Source organism: Microcaecilia unicolor, chromosome 3 (genome assembly GCF_901765095.1).
Source record: "Microcaecilia unicolor chromosome 3, aMicUni1.1, whole genome shotgun sequence".
Taxonomy (NCBI): Eukaryota; Metazoa; Chordata; class Amphibia; order Gymnophiona; family Siphonopidae; genus Microcaecilia; species Microcaecilia unicolor.
Window position 1 is genome coordinate 510,038,834 of NC_044033.1, and position 18,637 is coordinate 510,057,470.

An 18,637-nucleotide genomic window follows, 5' to 3' on the forward strand; every position below is an offset into this window, starting at 1 on the left:
GTAGTAGTAGTAGTAGCAATCGAGGGCAAGTTTATAATGAATTCAGCTGGAGCGCGGTAGGTGGTTTATGTTTTTCAGATCAAGAATCTTTTTGTTGCAACGGAGATCCATGAGCAAACCTATCGCTCTCTGGTTTTGCAGAAGTCCACATACACATGGCGCTGTGATTGGGCGGGCTCGTGGCGCTGGGTTGCTATGGTACCTGGAAACTACATTCTAACGCGCGAGTTTTCAGTTCTGAAGCTTCTTGATCTGCGCTGTCAAAGCTCAGAGTGAGTCTTGCTGTTCCGGCAGTCTCTCTGCGATTTCAAGCCTCATATTGGCGCTCCAATAGTAGCTGTCGTTGTATCCAAGCCTCATTTTAGTCCTCCAATAGCATCTCCCAATGCGTTTCAGACCTCACTTTGGCGTCTCCTCCTGGAGAGATGATTGCCTTTCCTTAACAACGTGCGGATGCCACTGAGAAGCGGGCTTTGTAAGCAAGAGAACAAAATGTAAGAATAAGCTGATTCTTTTGTTGCTAGCTGCTCTGCTCAAGTTTCAATCCTATATCTTTATTATTTGGTCTCTTGTCCCCTTCACCAAATTCTTCTGTCTTTCATAAAGGTTGCTTGCATCTAGTCCCCCTTGTATTTGGGTGTATCAATGTCCCTCTCCCCACCCATATTATCAGAGATGCTGACGTACTCAGTTCCAGGCTGCAGATTTTGGAGACAGTTCTCGATTTCTGACCACCCCATCAGGGTGTATTTGGGGACTTGCAACGTTGATTTCAATGGGCAGGATCAGGTGCTATAAATCCCGCACAGCTTTGGGATGTGAGTGGTCAACTTGGCATTTCTGTATCTTAAACATGTGAGTACAAAGTAATTAAAGTAGGAAAAGACCTCAAAACTGTTGTCCCTGCCACTATTTAAAACACAGTTGCTTGTGACCTGGATTGGCCACTGTTGGAAACAGGATGCTGTGCTAGATGGACCATTGGTCTGACCCAGTATGGCTTTTATTATGTTCTTAGGTTAATGTGGCAGTTATTGCTTTAAAAAAAAACCAAAATGTAATATTTGTGTGCAGATCTTTATCTGCCATTTTTCTATTGTGTTATGCCGTCTTGAAGGAGGGAAGATGAGGAGCTTGAAAGTTAACTGGAGGGGGGGGGGGGGGGGGGGGTAACTTAAGGCTGAACATTTCCCTAGGATAGTGCTTCCCAAGTCAGTCCTGGAGTACCCCCTTGACAGTCAGGTTTTCAGATTATCCACAGGAAATATGCATGAAAGAGATTTGCATAAAATGGAGGCAGTGTATGCAAATCAATTTCATGCATATTCATTGTGGATATCCCAAATACCTGACTAGCAAGGGGGTACTCCAGTACCAACTTGGGAAACACTGTCCTAGGATGTTCAGTACTTTTGAACAGGCCCTGTCTGTCAGTGCCAGTGGGGGTTCTTCTGTTTGTCCAGTCAATCAGGGGTTGCAGAACAGCTGTGTCGGTGTAGGTTATTGTTACTTTCCTAGTAATATTGATCTGTGATAGGCACTATCTTAATTAGAAAATCCCATGATAATTCTTCTTTGTAGTGACTTTTTCACTGGGGCAGGTAAGTCTGTCCCTATCTGTGTGGTCAGCAACACGGGAGTTGCACAAAGTCCCCCCACCTTCTTTGGAGATGGTAGAGCAGCTGAGACGAGAAGGGAGTAATTCTTTAACATGGTGCCATGAATTAGGCATTGCAATGAGGCATGCTTGGCACCAGTTCTATAATGGCTTCAGGCGCACCTAAGCTGTTATAGAATACTAGTGTGAATCCAAATTGGCATGCTGAAAGTTAGGCTAGTGCATGGTGCAACTTACAACATTCACAATTGATGGTAAACAAAGGTGGAAGATCCAGAGACCAAGTCACAAGATGACCAACAGTGTTTGAAGGTTTATTCTCCAATATTAAATACATGATGACCCAACACAGGCCATGTTTCAGCTGTGAAGCCTTCCTCAGGGGTCCTGTAAACAATGCAAACTAGTCTGTAGACTAAGAAGCCACCCTTTTTGCAATTTCGCCAAACTTATTCTGTCTGCGTTGTTTACAGCAGTGTTTCCCAAGTCAGTCCTGGAGTACCCCTTTGCCAGTCAGGTTTTCAGGATATCCACAATGAATATGTATGAACTTGATTTGCTTACACTGCCTCCATTATATGCAAATTTCTTTCATGCATGTTCATTGTGGATATCCTGAAAACCTGACTGGCAAGGGGGGTACTCCAGGACCGACTTGGGAAACATTGCTGCAAACCAGTGTTTCCCAAGTCCAGTCCTGGAGTACCCCTTGCCAGTCAGGTTTTCCGGATATCCACAATGACTATACATGAAAGATATTTGCATATATTGCAGGCAGGGTAAGCAAATCAAGTTCATGCATATACACTCATTCTGCACCTGGACTAGCTTGCTACAGACACTGTAACGTAGTTCAGTTCCTATCTCTTGCTTAACTGTACAAAGAACTTGCCTTGATTTTAGTTAACCATCAAATTATCCCAACTGACTCTTTACCACGCATCTTGTTCCTATCATATATCTGCTCTTGGACCCTCAGCTATATGGTAAGTCGTATTGTAGAAATTCTTTAGTATCATATCTATGTTAGTTGACTGTTCTAATGCATGCTTATTAAATGTATCATTAGTATTACACCCTCCCCATCTCAGACAGCCTGAAAATCCTCGGCGTCACATTGGATTGTAACCTTACACTAGACAGCCAAGTGAAATCCACGACAAAGACAGTGTTCCACTCAATGTGGAAACTCAAACGCTTGAAACCATGCTTCCCGAGGGAAACATTTCGCAGCTTGATACAGTCAATGGTACTAAGCCACGCAGACTACTGCAATGGAATCTGCAGGATGCAAAGAACAAATCTTAAAGAAACTTCAGACCGCCCAAACCATGGCAGCCAGGCTTATATTTGGAAAAACACGACTTGACAGCGCAAACCCCTACGCAAAAAACTGCATTGGCTCCCAATCAAAGAACGTATTGCTTTCAAAATCTGGACCCTGGTTCACAAAATTATCTACGGCGAAGCCCCAGGATACATGACAGATCTCATAGACCTACCAACCAGAAACACGTCCAGCTCAACACGAACATCTCAGTCTCCACTATCCAACTTGCAAAGGACTTAAATACAAATTAACTTATGCATCCAGTTTCTCCTATTTAAGCACACAACAGTGGAATGCATTACCAAAAGCCGTGAAAACAATGTATGACCACCTAAACTTACGGAAATCACTAGAAACTAACCTGTTTAAAAAGGCATATCCTACCGACCCAACGTAAACGCCTGAACTCTGCAACACAACAAAACCAAAGCACGTAATAGCATAACATAACTCTTCAGCTCTACGATTCCCTAATGTGTCTGTTCCACATGAACCTTATTTTACCACAACATCACTATGTATTTGTTCATACCAAAGTCGGCGAACGCCTCTCCGGTACTATGTAAGCCAATTTGAGCCTGCAATTAGGTGGGAAAAAGTGGGATACAAATGTAACGAATAAATAAATATTATGCTAACATTTTATTATATCTCTGGTATTTGCATTCAAGTGCTGTTAAATGTGTATATTTTTGGTACTGTTTCACAGTAGTTCTATTATCAGGTTTCAGTATAGACAGTGCCTAGGTGGTCTCAGTCAATATTCAGTGGCACTACCTGTTTTATTGCTGCCGAATATTGGCAGATGGCCACTCAGCTGGGTCTAATCAGGTAGGCGCTTCTCCTGTCTGGTTACATCCTTTTGAATATGGGGGCTTATTTTTATTGTAGAATACTATATTTAATTGCAATTCTTTTCAGTACCTGTAAGTTGCATCTCCTATTTTTGCAAGTTATCAAAATGACCCCATTGGTTGTTCTAGGTAGGGAAAATTATTGGTCGTTCTAGTGATAACAGTTCCATGTCTTTTTGAGACTCCTTAATGTACAAAGTAGGAACAAAAAGGCTACACACCCATACATCATAAGGAGCATCTTTAAAGTGTCAATTCATTTACAATATTTTGTTTTGTTTACTATTTTTCAGATCTAAAAACATTGGAGGTTGACCGTACATTTCTGAAGAATGGCTCATCGGATTTCCAAAGAAGACTTGGATGAACAATTTGAACAGTTTTTGAGAGAGGTATGTTATGCGGATACAGAAGTACTATATTTGTGCTCTGGTTTACTAAGCCACGCTAGCGGCTGTCCGTGTGTTAGTGCCAACACAGCCCGATCACTTTTATGTTTCAACATATTTTTATTAATGACAATTCACAATAAAACATATCCAGCAATATAGGCAAACAACAATTCGAATCAAATCATATGCAGTGCCAGAATGAACAAAGCAGTCATCAATCTTTTAACATTTTTAACCCCCTACTGCAATGCATTGTCATAAAGTTTTACCTTAGAAGGAATTTTTACTGGCATAACATGTCTATTGACACACATTTGAAGTATATTGCATTCGATTTTCTCCCCTTTTACCCTCTATCCCTCCCCAACCTACCCACCCCAACTCCCTTATTATCCCTCCTTCCCCACCCTAGTCTACCCCCCTCCCCCCAATCCCAAAGCACTACTCAGTACTTCCTACATATGTCTCATTTATCCCATGGAAGTCTATTCAGAATTTCCGATCACTTTTAATGGGCTGTGTCAGCATTAGCGAACAGACAGCCACTAGTGTGGCTTAGTAAACAGACCCCTTGGTTTTGTAATTAACATTTCTATCCCCCTTTGGTTTATGGGCATAAATAGGGTTTACTAGTTTACAGGTTTATTTATTTATTAAAATATTTATATTCTGCATAATCTCGACATTCTTACGGAGTACAATTCACACATAAGAAAAACATATGCACCAAAAGAATTAAAACAAATTCTAAAAAATAATATTGTAACAAACTCTGCTCAAATTCAATATAGCTCTTCTGTCAATTCACACTTAGGGCCCTGTTTACTAAGGTGCGCTAGCGTTTTTAGCATGCATTGACGCCCACAGGAATATTATGGGCATCTACATGGTTAGCGCACCTCTAGTACAGCTTAGTGAACAGGGCTCTTAGTCTCTGTATTTTGATTCACTCAACTGCAAATGAGTGCTTGAAAAAGAAAGGTTTGTTCTCCTTCCCACTGGGGAAGGGATTAGTCACTTTACGAGACCAAGGTGTCACTGTGCATCCACAGTATTAAGAAATTACTCGGGACACAAGTGATGCTCCAAAATAGAGGCTCTTTATTGAAGTTGATTCTGGAATCATTTCCATCAGAGCCCAGTTTAAGAAGAGAAGACTCCACATCAGAGCCGTAAAGTTCACATCCCCGTCTCTTCCATATTTTTAGGGATTTATCTTACTCTGGGCACGTTTCCCCTCTCTGGGTTCCTGACCCGTTTCCTGTCAGACGTCCCGGCACTCTCCGGATCTCTCCTTTTCATTTACCCCTTCAGGAATCCCCTTGCCTTCATTCTCAGAGAAATTATAACTTGGATAAATAATCGTCACATTAAAACTAAAATAACTATAAAGTAGACATATAAATCTTTCAATAAATAAAATAACGGTTAACAAATTTTTCTTTTTATGCCAAAACATTTGTTTAGTCAAAAGTTTCTGTTCCTTTTCAAAAGAATAGAATGTTATAACCTAATGAACAAGACATAATAAAAACAATACAATAAAAACCCTCAAAAATCTGGTGGTACAGCAATTGGGTTTTCAGCATCCTCCTCAATACATTTCTCTTATTTCATACTACTACTACTACTTGTCACTTCTATAGCGCTACAAGGCATACGCAGCGCTGTACACCATACATGAAAAGACAGTCCCTGCTCAAAGAGCTCACAATCTAAATATGGAATGTTGCTAGTGGAATAGCAACATTCCATGTAGAATCTCAAGTAGTAGCAACATTCCAGAATCTCAAATAGTAACAACATTCCATGTTCCACTGCACTAACCACTAGGCTACTCCTCCACTAGCAACATTCCATCTAGAAGCCTGCCCTTGCAGATCAGCAACTCTGCCGTGCAGGCTTCTGTTTCTGTGAGTCTGACGTCCTGACTCACAGGACGTCAGACTCACAGAAACAGAAGCCTGCGCAGCTGCGTTGCTGATCTGCAAGGGCAGACTTCTACATTACTACTACTACTTATCACTTCTATAGCGCTACAAGGCATACGCAGCGCTATACACCATACATGTAAAGACAGTCCCTGCTCAAAGAGATTACAGTCTAAATAGGTCAGACAAACAGAACAGTTAAGAGGTAAGGAAATTAAAGAGGTGGGGATAAAATGTACAGGCAAGTGAGCAGTGGTTAGGAGTCAAAAGCAGCGTTAAAGAGGTGGGCTTTTAGCCTGGATTTGAAAATGGGCAAGGACGGGGCTAGACGTACATGTTCGGGAAGTCTATTCCAGGCATGAGATGCAGTGAGGTAAAAGGAACGGAGTCTGGAATTAGTAGTAGTGGAGAAGGGGACAGACGAGAGATTTATCTACAGAACAGAGTGCCTGAGGGGGGGCGTACGGAGAGACAAGAGTGGAGAGGTACTGGTGAGTGGAAGAGTGAATGCATTTATAGGTCAGTAAGAGAAGTTTGAATTGAATGCGGAAACGAATAGGGAGCCAGCGAAGTGACTTGAGGAGAGGGCTAGTGTGAGCAAAGCGACTCTGGTGAAAAATGAGTCACGCAGCAGAGTTTTGGACCAACTGAAGAGGAGAGAGTTTGGCTAAGTGGGAGGCCGGTCAGAAGCAGGTTGCAGTAATCTAGGCGAGAGGTGATAAGAGTGTGGATAAGGGTTCTGGTGGCGAGCTCAGAGAGGAAGGGACGGATTTTGCTGATGTTATAGAGAAAGAAACGACAGGTTTTGGCAATCTGCTGAATGTGAGCAGAGAAGGAGAGAGAGGAGTCAAAGATGACCCCAAGGTTACGAACTGATGAGACAGGGAGAATGAGTGTGCCATCTACAGAAATAGAGAAAGGGGGAAGAGGAGAGGTGGGTTTAGAGGGAAAGATGAGAAGTTCAGTTTTGGCCATGTTAAGTTTCAGATGACGTTGAGACATCCAGGCAGCGATATCAGATAGGCAGACTGATAATTTGGTCTGGATGCTGGTTGTGATTTCGGGGGTAGAGAGGTAGACCTGGAAGTCATCAGCGTAGAGATGGTATTGAAAGCCATGGGATGATATCAGAGAGCCAAGGGAAGAAGTTTAGATGGAGGAACAGGAGAGGACCGAGAACAGAGCCTCGTGGTACACCGATTGGCAGTAGGATAGAAGTGGAAGAGGATCCACCAGAGTGTACTTCTGCACCCAGATGAGAGGCAGATTGGTAGCCTAATCGTTGGAGCACCCTGATGAGAACCCAGGCAGAGGATCCAGTGGCTGTGAGTTAGTCACGCTGCATTTTTGCATCAACCACATTTTCTGTGTAGTAGCCACAACCACATGTGCTGTATCCTCCTGTAATAGCAGTGGCGTCTTAGTCCTGTGTTCCCCCGTTGGAGCAGTCAGCTCAGTAATAACTACTTTCTGTGTTTCATGTCCCACTTTTCTCCTGAATGACACAGCTACACCAGCCACATGTATGTCTCGCTTGTAGCATTTTCCTGGCTGGCTCTCTTGCAGTTCTTCTTATCATCAACTTCTGCTGTTGCTCTTCTGTTTTGCCTGGCTACAACTTCCACATCAGCTCCATTGATGTCATCCTACCTGTATTACTCAGCTGAGTTAACTGGATGCAATTGAATTAAATGGTTTTCTAGCACCCTTTCCTCTTGTCTGCATGTCATAGCTGCCCGAGGCAGCCGTATGACTTCTTCCAGAAATTAGCTGTACAGCACAGTAGTTTTGATAGCCTATCCAGCTCATTTTCGAAAGAGAAGGGCGCCCATATTCCGACCCAAATCGGGAGATGGGCGCCCTTCTCCCGTGGGCGCCCAAATCGGTATAATCGAAAGCCGATTTTAGGTGCCTCCAACTGCAGTCTGTCGCGGGAACGGACAAAGTTGATGGGGGCGTGTCGGAGGCGTGGTGAAGGCGGGACTGGGGCGTGTTTATCGGCCAAGGAGAGATGGGCGCCCTCAGCCGATAATGGAAAAAAGAAGGGCGGCAGTAGCGAGAATTTGGCCCGCTTTTTTGGACCCTTTTTTTTCACGATCAAGTCCCCCAAAAGTGCCCCAACTGCCCAGTTTCCATTATTGCTGAAAACCGATACCGCCCATCTCAAATCCGCCCGAATCCGATGCATTTGCCCGGCACCAACCGTATTATCGAAACAAAAGATGGACGCCCATCTTTTTCGAAAATGCAGTCTGTCCCGCCCCTTCGCGTACCCGTCCTCGGAGATAGTCGCCCATGGAGATGGGCGTCCGCGTTCGATTTTGCCCCTCCACATGGTACTCCACTTACAGTGGCCTCTATGCCAGCTTTTACCTGTAGGGCACAAATACAGTGACTGTACATTATGGTGCTGATGCTGCGGAGGTCTTACTGGTCATCTGCATATTCCTCCCAGCATTCTCCGGGATGACTCCCAGGTCTACCCAGATCCACTCAGGGCCTCCGCTTCAGATTCCCAGCGCTCCCACTGGCCTCCTTCCAGCCGCTGTGGCAGTCTTGCAGCCCATCTGCATATTCCTCTCGGCATTCTCTGGGATGACTCCCAGGTCCACCCCGATTCACTTGATACTTTTGTTCCAGGTGACGCAAAACATTTTAGCTGTACAGGCTTTTATTTTCCTTTTCTCCTATTTTCAATGGTTCTAATACAGTTTCATTTCTTGATACTGACTTTTCCCAGTCTCTTTCTCCATCCGAAACCACTGTATACCTCAAGACCACCTTCTGTTTTCATCAACGCACCATCCCTTTTATCTTCTCCCTTGTTAAGTACATAAGTAATGCCACACTGGGAAAAGACCAAGGGTCCATCGAGCCCAGCATCCTGTCCACAACAGTGGCCAATCCAGGCCAAGGGCACCTGGCGAGCTTCCCAAACGTACAAACATTCTATACATGTTATTCCTGGAATTGTGGATTTTTCCCAACATTTTCTTCCTTTCATGCAACCGTCTCAATTCTATCTGAGTGCATCTCATCTTCTGTGCTGTCGTCATGTCTGTCCTACTCTTTTTCTGTACTCTCTTGCTCCTTCTCCCGCTCTATGCTGGGGTTATCGATCTCAATCCTGGTCCTCCAAGTCAGCTGTCACCTTACTCGTGTAGGTCACACCACAATTTCCCAAATCTTATTTCTGTTCCTCTCATTTCCCCTTCTCCTCTCCTTTCTCATGTGCCTTGTGGAATGCCCGCTCTTGTCTCCAGCAAGCTTGCCTACATCTACGACCTCTTTATCTCTCGTACTCTTAATCTGCTTACGCTGTCTGAGACTTGGCTTTGCCCTGAAGCATCTGCGTCAGCTGCTGTCCTGTGTCATGGAGGTTACCTTTTCTCCCATATACCTCGTCCAGTTGGCCATGGAGGTGTTGTTGGCCTGCTGATTTCAACCTCTTCTTCCACCTCAGTCTCCCTTCTTTTCTTCCTTTGAAATCCACACTATCCATCTATTCACTCCTCTACCTCTCTGTGTAGCAGGACGTTTACTCCTTGCTTTCCTTCTTTCATGAACCTTCATCTTCTTCCCTCCTTGCTGGGGATATTAACATTCATGCTAATGATCCCTCTAGCTCTTATGCCTCACAGTTTCTTACTTTAACATCCTCTTTCAATCTTCAGCTGCGCGTAAATTTCAGAACGCCCATGAAACGCCATTTCTCTGCCCATAACCAGGCCCCTTTTTGCCTGCATGCGTTAAAAGTTTGGCACACTTCGTTACAGAATACGCTTAGCGAGTTGTGTGTGTAAATTCTAATTAGTGCCAGTAGTGTTCATAATTGCTTGTTAAGTGCTGTTATCAGTGCTCATTAGCTTGTTAAGCTTCTTAAATTACGCGTATTGTTACAGAATCAGCGCGGATCTCTAGGCGCGTTATATAGAATCTGGAGGATAGCATTGTCCTGAAGAGTTTGTAATTTCTTTAGGGTAGCTTGAGTGCCAGGCCTCTCTTCTAACCTAATCCAGGAGAGCTACGTTTATTGACAGAATTTCCAGGTATGAAGAGCATGGAGTGGGGAAGTTCGGTGTTGCAGCTTGCAGTGTGCATGTTGGTGGAGGTTACTGCATTTATTTTATTTTAACTAACCCCCAGTGAACACTATGTTGCTGATCTTCTCCGGCGCGGCCGTGTTGCTGATCTGCAAGGGCAGGCTTCTGTTTCTTTGAGTCTGATGTCCTGCCCTTGCAGATCAGCAACGCGGCCGCGCCGGAGAAGAGGATTTTGGCTGGCGGGGGTTGGGGACCCCCGCCAGCAAAGGTACCCGACGGCGGAAGCAGGGGAGGGTTGGCGGTGGCGGGAAGAGGGGGTCGAAAGGGGCGGCGGCGGGAAGAGGGGGTCAAAAGGGTTGGCGCTGGGGGGGTTCAAAGGTGGTGGTGGCGGCGGGGGGGGGGGCTAAAATGTGCCCCCTCACCTCAGGCTCTGGCCCCCCCCCCCCGTCCGCCGAAGTCTGGCTACGCCCCTGGTTGCAAGCAATTCTTCCTTATGAGACCCTGGGTGTTTTATTTCTATTTAAATTTTCTTGCAAATGTAGGAGTAAGTTTAACATTGAGAACTGCATCTTTTTTGATCCCTCTCAATTAGTGATATTTCTGAGCAATAAGACTGTAGCCCAGGATTGAGTAATGGGACTTGAACCATTTGAGAAACCTGGCTCATAGGCTTACCCATATCGCTGTATTTGGACTTTTTACTAGTCTGCACTCTTTGGATTATTCTTGCTCTGTATATTTATATATTTCTTCATATAGTTTGATCTCTTGCCTCTGTTATAGCTGAGGACTTGGGTAATAGTTACGGGACATTTTTGATTTTGTATTGTTATTCCCTTGTACCTTGTTGTGAACAAACCATCTGTTTTCCTTTTCAAGAGATGTCTTGATGTTATATTTTTTGAATTTCAATTAAAAAAAATAATTACAGATTTGAGTAATTTTTGTAATACTGAATTGTGTCTTTATATTTCAAATTAGTCTCTTTCAGATGACTCGCTTGGCAGCCCAAAGAAATCTAGTGTTCTTGAAACGCTTGGACAGCCAAAAAAGAAAGAACATCAGAATAAACAGCAGAACAAACAGCACGCACCCTGGTGGATAACGGATGATGATTCTGATGATGGTGGTAAGTATTGTAGTTTTGTGATCGTTGACTATTGGTTATTAGTAAAGGTCTTTGCATGCTATGGTTTTGCTTGGAAGAATATATTATAAGTTAGAATGATTATATTTAATACTTGACTCTAGCAAACCTTTATACTGTCACTTCTGTATAATGGAATAACAACTCATCTACATTCAGGTTTTGTATGAAAACAATCCAGATGCAGAGTAATTTGATGCAGAGACTAGAAAAAAAAATGAGGCGATGAAAGACAGTGGATTCAAACACAAATACTAAACTACAAAAGCAGAAGAGCTGAGAGTAAAGTGACAAAAGTGAAAAGAAAATTAAATAAAATTCCTTATCCTTCTAGACCGGTCAAGTCAAGTGGGTTGTGCTCCCCAACCAGCAGATGGAGGCAGAGGACACTGAATTTTGGTGACATCATTACTTCTGTAAGGATTGATGAATACCTGACTTCTGCCAGTATTCTCTGCCTCCAGCAGATGGTCACAGTCTGGATTGGTACATCAGGAGTGATTTCGAGTTTGTCTTCCAGGACTCAGGCTGCAGTCACAGTCCTATGCACTGTTCCTTCTAAGCTGAATGGGAGTCCTCCGACTGCAGTGCTGCAATTGAGGAGGGGGGGGGACTTCAATATTGTGCCTTTAGGGCCTCTCTTATCAAGCCGTGCTAGCAGCTCCCGGTGCGGTAATGCTGACAAAGCCCATTCACTTTGAATGGGCTCCATCGGCAATGCTGCGCGGGAACCGCTAGCACACTTGATAAATGAGGCCCTTAATCTCTAGAGACAGGCAGATTCCCTACACTATTGAAAATGTGACAGTGAAACAGCATCTCCCACTGGCAGGACTGTGGGTGGAGGACTTCTGCTCAGCTTAGAGGGAACAGTGGTATGTAGCATGGGACCTCGGTGCAGCTCCTGGGGATCAGTGAATCCCAGGACCTTTCCCTCGTTGAGTGGGGGAGTGGCCTAGGTGCCAGGAGCAGAACCTGCAGGCTAGTCCACAGGCAGCTCCATGGGGCCTTTGGTCTTTGTCTGATGAGCAGTTTGTGTATTCCTCCTCACCACTTTGTTCTGTCCCTGGTCTGCTCCTTGTCTCTCCCTCCCTCCCCTGTTCCTACCGGACAAAAAGAAGAAAAAAGGTCAAACTGCGGCTTCTAGCATCTGTGCTGGGTAGTGAAGGGTGGGGGAATTGTGTGGCAACTAAGTCGACCAAGTTAAGGGACTGTTGAGGGAGAGGGATTTCCCTCTTCATGTTGGTATGCCCGATAAGTGCTGTCGTTGTACAGATTCCAGTTCCTACAGTGTCTTGGGGTTGGGGGTGGGGCTTCCGTCCAATGTGTGCAGATTGTGATGGCGGCAGAGTTGGAAGCCAAGATGCCTCAGGAGAATGCATGGAGGCTGGGGGCTAGTCTTTCAGTGTTGGGCTAAACATTTAGCAAAGCCACTATTATTGTCGATGGGGCCTATTTACTAATAAAATAGATTAAATAGCAGGTTGGTACACGTAGACCTTAATTTGTTTTGTAAAGTTTCTTAAGCTTAGCAAAATGGAAAATAATTTTTCCAGTTGAATTTATTTTGACAATGAAATTCTAAATGCATTTAAATGATCAAACCATTGTCTTGCATTGCATTTTTCTTTTCTGCCTAACGCTGTCAAAACTTGACCAATTTCAATAAAATTTGGAATATGTCAACCTGAATAAATTTGCAATAAGCCTACACTCATTCCAGCCACCTCACCTAAATGCTGTCACCGGCATCTAGCGATTATCATCATGATACGCGCAGATGCCATTTTGCTTTAAACATAAACAGCTTGGTTTTCAGTCAGGAGGATCTGATCCTTATTAAAAATTCGTATCTGGAGAAAGGTTACGGTTCTCATAGACTGGTGGAAGAGTTTCCAGAAAAGAAGTGAAAGAGGGTAAGCTGATAAGAAAGGCAAAGAGGGATTTTGAAGGAAAGATAGCGTTAGAGGCCAAAACTGATAGTAAAAATTTTTTTAGATACATTAAAAGCAGGAAACCGGCAAAAGAATCGGTTGGCCCACTGGATGACCGGGGTGTAAAAGGGGCAATCAAGGAAGACAAAGAAATAGCAGAAAAACTAAATAAGTTCTTTGCTTTGGTCTTCACCGAGGAAGATTTGGGTGGGATACCGGTGCCGGACAGGGTATTTGTAGTTGAAGAGTCGGAAAAACTTATTGAACTATCTGTAAATCTGGAAGACGTAATGGAGCAGTTCTGCAAACTGAAGAGTAGCAAATCTCCTGGACCAGATGGTATTCACCCTAGGGTACTGATAGAACTAAAAAAATGAGCTGGCGGAGCTACTGTTATTGATTTGTAATTTATCCTTAAAATTGAGCGTGGTACCGGAACATTGGAGGGTGGCCAATGTAACGCCGATATTTAAAAAAGGTTCCAGAGTAGACCAGGGAAATTATAGACCGGTAAGTCTGACATCGGTGCTGGGCAAAATGGTAGAGACTATAATCAAGAACAAAATTAGCACATTCAACAGCATGGACTAATGGGACAAAGTCAATAATGAATTTAGTGAAGTGAAGTCTTGCCTTACCAATCTGCTGCATTTCTTTGAAGGGGTAAACAAACATGTGGACAAAGGTGAGCCGGTTGATATTGTGTATCTAGATTTTCAGAAGGCGTTTGATAAGGTCCCTCATGAAAGACTACAGAGGAAATTAGAGGGACATGGGATCGGAGGTAGTGTCCTACTGTAGATTAAAAACTGGTTGAAAGATAGGAAACAGAGTAGGACTAAAAGGTCAATATTCACAATGGAGAAGGGTAGTTAGCGGGGTCCCTCAGGGATCGGTGCTGGAACCTCTGCTTTTTAACATATTCATAAATGACCTAGAGATGGGGATAACTAATGAGGTAATCAAATTTGCTGATGACACAAAGTTATTCAAAGTAGTCAAATCGCGGGAAGATTGTGAAAAACTACAAGAGGACCTTACGAGACTGGGAGACTGGGTGTCTAAATGGCAGATGACATTTAATGTGATCAAGTGCAAAGTGATGCATGTGGGAAAGAGGAACCCAAACTATAACTACGTCATGCAAGGTTCAGCATTGGGAGTCACGGACCGAGAAATGGATCTAGGTTTTGTCGTTGATGATATGTTGAAACCTTCTGCTCAATGTGCTGCTGCGGCTAGGAAAGCAAATAGAATGTTGGGTATCATTAGGAAAGGGATGGAAAACAAAAATAAGGATATTATTCTGCCATTGTATCTCTCCATGGTGTGACCACACCTCGAGTATTGTGTTCAATTCTGGTCTCCGCACCTCAAAAAAGACATAGTGCAGAGAAGGGCGACAAAGATGATACGGGGGACGGCTTCCCTATCAGGATAGGTTGAAGAGGCTGGGGCTCTTCAGCTTGGAGAAAAGACAGCTGAGGGGAGATATGATAGAGGTCTATAAGATAATGAGTGGAATGGAACGGGTCGATGTGGAGTATCTGGACAAGGGGGCATGTGATGAAGCTGTAGTGTGGTAAATTTAAAACGAATCAGAGGAAATGTTTCTTCACTCAACGCGTAGTTAAACTCTGGAATTCGCTGCCGGAAAAGGTGGTTAAGTCGGTTATCTTAGCGGACTTCAAAAAAGGGTTGGACGGCTTCCTGGAGGAAAAAGCCATAGAATGTTAGTGAATGGATACGAGAATACAGTATTTCTAGGATGGGCGGGACAACTTGCTTGTTCTTTTGGCAGCTGTCGGTGACAGGGTGCTGGGTTCGATGGACCCTTGGTCTGTCCCAGCATGGCGATACTTATGTATTTATATATCCCAAATTTTATTGAAATTGGTCAAATTTTGACAGAGTTAAGCAGAAAACAAGCTTTGTATAGATTTTATGAAACACGGCGCACGTGTGAATTTTTCAGATTGTTTTTAAAACGGCAAAAGATGCTTATTTGAAAAATGCTTAGGGTCCTGTTTATTAAGCAGCCTTATAGGCACGTTAATGTTTTTAACACGCGTTAACCATGTACGTGCCTACAATATCCCTATAGGCGCCTACATGGTTAGCGCCCATGCTAAAAACAGTAATGCACCATAGTAAACAGGACCCTTAATGAGCTGAATTAGTAAACATTTTCAAGTCTCTATTTCTAAAAGTAGAGTATTTAGATATCAGTTAATTTTATCTTAAGAATTAAACAATAATAATATTATAAAGTAATTAGATTATATAATGTGTTTCTAATGAAAAACCTTTTCTAATTGTAGGCTAAGAAGCTGTCTTTCTGTTTGAAGAGGTAGTGTTTCACCTAACACTACCCCTCACTTCCTTCGCTACCACCCGCTCCGTGAATATAGTAAAACCTTGTGCTAAGACTATTGCTCGGCCCACTTTTACCACTGTACTTTTAGTTATAGACTAAGAATAGTATTAGTACCTGTCCTTTGCTTCTGTTTAGATTCTTTCTATCTTTGTTTCTACTTTTCTCAAGAGCCTCAGACAAGAACATTTTTAAAACGGAAGAAACAGCAGAAAGTTACTGAGCCTAATGAGGTGTCTGGAGAGAATAGCAAGAAGGCCCCCTCAGATTCTAATTCTGGTACTTATTTTGATAAGTATTCCTTCTGATGGTGCCTATGTTTTACCAGTTTGGTGCTACAGTGTGTGGAAAGTAAAAGGATTTTCAGATACTGATAGCAGACGTTTGGGGAAAGGTATAGCATTTATAAGACTTAAGTGGACTTAATAACTATTTTATAGAATGGCTGTTTAAAGTTTCTTCTATAAAGTTCCCGCCGATCTATTTGTTGTATAATTTTGAAGAATTAAGACAGTGTGTTTGATTGTATATAGATATATTTTAATCGGTATATCAACACATTACACCAGATGGCAGCACTGCCTTAACAATGGCTGATATCATCACAATATATTTATTAGGATTTATTTACCGCCTTTTTGAAGGAATTCACTCAAGGCGGTGTACAGTAAGAATAGATCAAATATGAGCAATAGGCAATTACAGCAGTAAAAATATTCAAATTACAATACAAAGTATGGCATAGTATACTACTTATAATGTCAACACAATACGTAATAGAAACATTTTAATTGATAGTGAAGGGTAAAGCAAAGATGGAACATATAGATAGGTAAGAGAGGAGGAGAGAGAATCAAGATGGCTGCCGCACCGGTCAGTTATTGAGACGCTCTGAGTGACCTGGGGCCGAAAGATTTTTCTTGAGTTCAATATGCCTTATACCAAACGTAAAGGAGTGCTGAGGGTAGTGCCTCCACCTACCTCAACCTCCTCACCGGTTCAGACGACGCTCGAGCGTTTCTTCCCTGGTGCTCCCAGACTTCTACTGGGAGTGGATCCCATTGCGGTGGAATCCGGGGAAGCGGATCCCCTGCCGGGAGAGGAAGTCTCCCTGTCCCCACCATCGGCTTCGCTGGTCCCTCCCAGCCCGGCGTCGCGGGCGCCCCTTGCGAGAAACGCCGTTGATACGGACGACGCATCGATGAGGGCGTCTGGTGAGGACCCAGGCAGGCAACCGACGGCTCGGGGCGCTGGGGGAAGTATCCCCGTTACAGCGCAGTCCTCGGAGGTGACACTAAAAACTCTTAAGGTGATGTTGGACCAGATTACTAACACACTCCAGAAGACGTCAGGTGATGTACTAAACCTTAATACTAAATTTGAGGAAATGAAAAAGGCAGTGGACTCTGTTAAGGATGATTTAACAACACAGGTTCAATCCATTAAAAAAGAAGTTGATAGTTTAAATGACTTTAAAAATGTAGTTTCTAAAGACTCTTTGGATATTTGACATAAGATTGAACAAATTGAGAATTTCAACAGGCGCCTTAACCTCCGTCTCTTGAACTTTCCTTTAGTAGCTGGGGAAACTCTGATAGATACCTTTCAAAAATATTTGGTAGAAATTTTACATATTCCTGCGGAGGCAATACCCCCATCAAATAAAATTTACTTCATTCCTAAATCCAGAGATGGAGCGCAAGGCCCTGGAAAAGATACTCCTGATTTACAAAATATCTCAGACATTTTGGAACAATCCTCAGATATAACACTACACAGAGCTACAGTGATTGCTGCAATGGTTTTTGAGCAAGATTACAATACTATTTTAAGACTATATTTTAAAAATCTAAAAGCTCATTTCCTTGGCTCTAAGGTTTGGATTTACCCAGACGTCACTAAATCGACTCAACAAAAAAGGAAACAGTTTCTTGCATTGAAACAAACGACTATAGACATTGGTGCCACCTTTTTTTGGCATACCCATGCAAGTGTGTAGTAAAACTGGGTCAAACAAAGTACACCTTTTTTTCACCGGAACAACTGAAAGTGTTTTTGGAATTGAAAAAAGTGAAATAAATTGACTCTGGAAAGGCAGTTTTTTTTTTTCTTTCTTAGGGAAGTATTATACGAATTTAATCAAATTAAACTAACTCTTTTCTCTCCACTCCTATTTGAAGTCTAAGGAAGGTTAATATAATTATTTGAAAAACATTCTAAAGTAAAAAAATTTCTTCATGTTTAAGTTTTATGAACATGTTGTAAACTGATATGAACATGAATGTTTATAATTTATATATTTTTTTTCTCTACCTGTTTTTCTAAAACAAGGTAATCCTTGTAAATTGTAATTAAAAGTACATAGGTAAGAGAGTAAGAAGAGTTAGAAAGGGAAATGGGACAATATACCGCCTTTCTGTAGTTTTTGCAACTACATTCAAAGCGGTTTACATAGTATATTCAGGTACTTATTTGTACCAGGGGCAATGGAGGGTTAAGTGATTTGCCCAGAGTCACAAAGAGCTGCAGTGGGAATCGAACTCAGTTCCCCAGGATCAAAGTCCACTGCATTAACCACTAGGCTAGTCCTCCACTCATTCCACCAATAAGAGCCAACCTCATCAGTGATGTCACAATGGCTTGTTTGCCTGATACTTGGCTCACTTCTGATATTGTGATGTCATAAGGGAAAGGGGGAAAGGGAAATGGGACGATATACCGCCTTTCTGAGGTTTTTGCAACTACATTCAAAGCGGTTTACATATATTCAGGTACTTATTTGTACCAGGGGCAATGGAGGGTTAAGTGATTTGCCCAGAGTCACAAAGAGCTGCAGTGGGAATCGAACTCAGTTCCCCAGGATCAAAATCCACTGCATTAACCACTAGGCTACTCCTCCACTCATTCCACTAATAAGAGCCAACCTCATCAGTGATGTCACAATGGCTTGATTGCCTGATACTTGGCTCACTTCTGATATTGTGATGTCATAAGGGAAAGGGAATTGGGACTTG

At 42.9% G+C, this 18,637-nt stretch overlaps 1 protein-coding gene across 1 annotated transcript in view; it reads left to right on the forward strand.

Annotated features, from left to right (window-relative positions):
- Positions 1 to 414: 414 nt before the first annotated feature.
- The window catches only part of CEP162 (centrosomal protein 162), a 261,158-nt gene continuing 242,935 nt past the window's right edge, over positions 415 to 18,637 (forward strand). Inside the window, exons 1-3 of the mRNA XM_030199137.1 lie at positions 415 to 494; positions 4,096 to 4,194; positions 11,150 to 11,297. Of these exons, the coding sequence (XP_030054997.1) occupies positions 4,135 to 4,194; positions 11,150 to 11,297 (208 nt within the window). The 5' untranslated portion in view covers positions 415 to 494; positions 4,096 to 4,134. The remainder of the gene's footprint in view (positions 495 to 4,095; positions 4,195 to 11,149; positions 11,298 to 18,637) is intronic.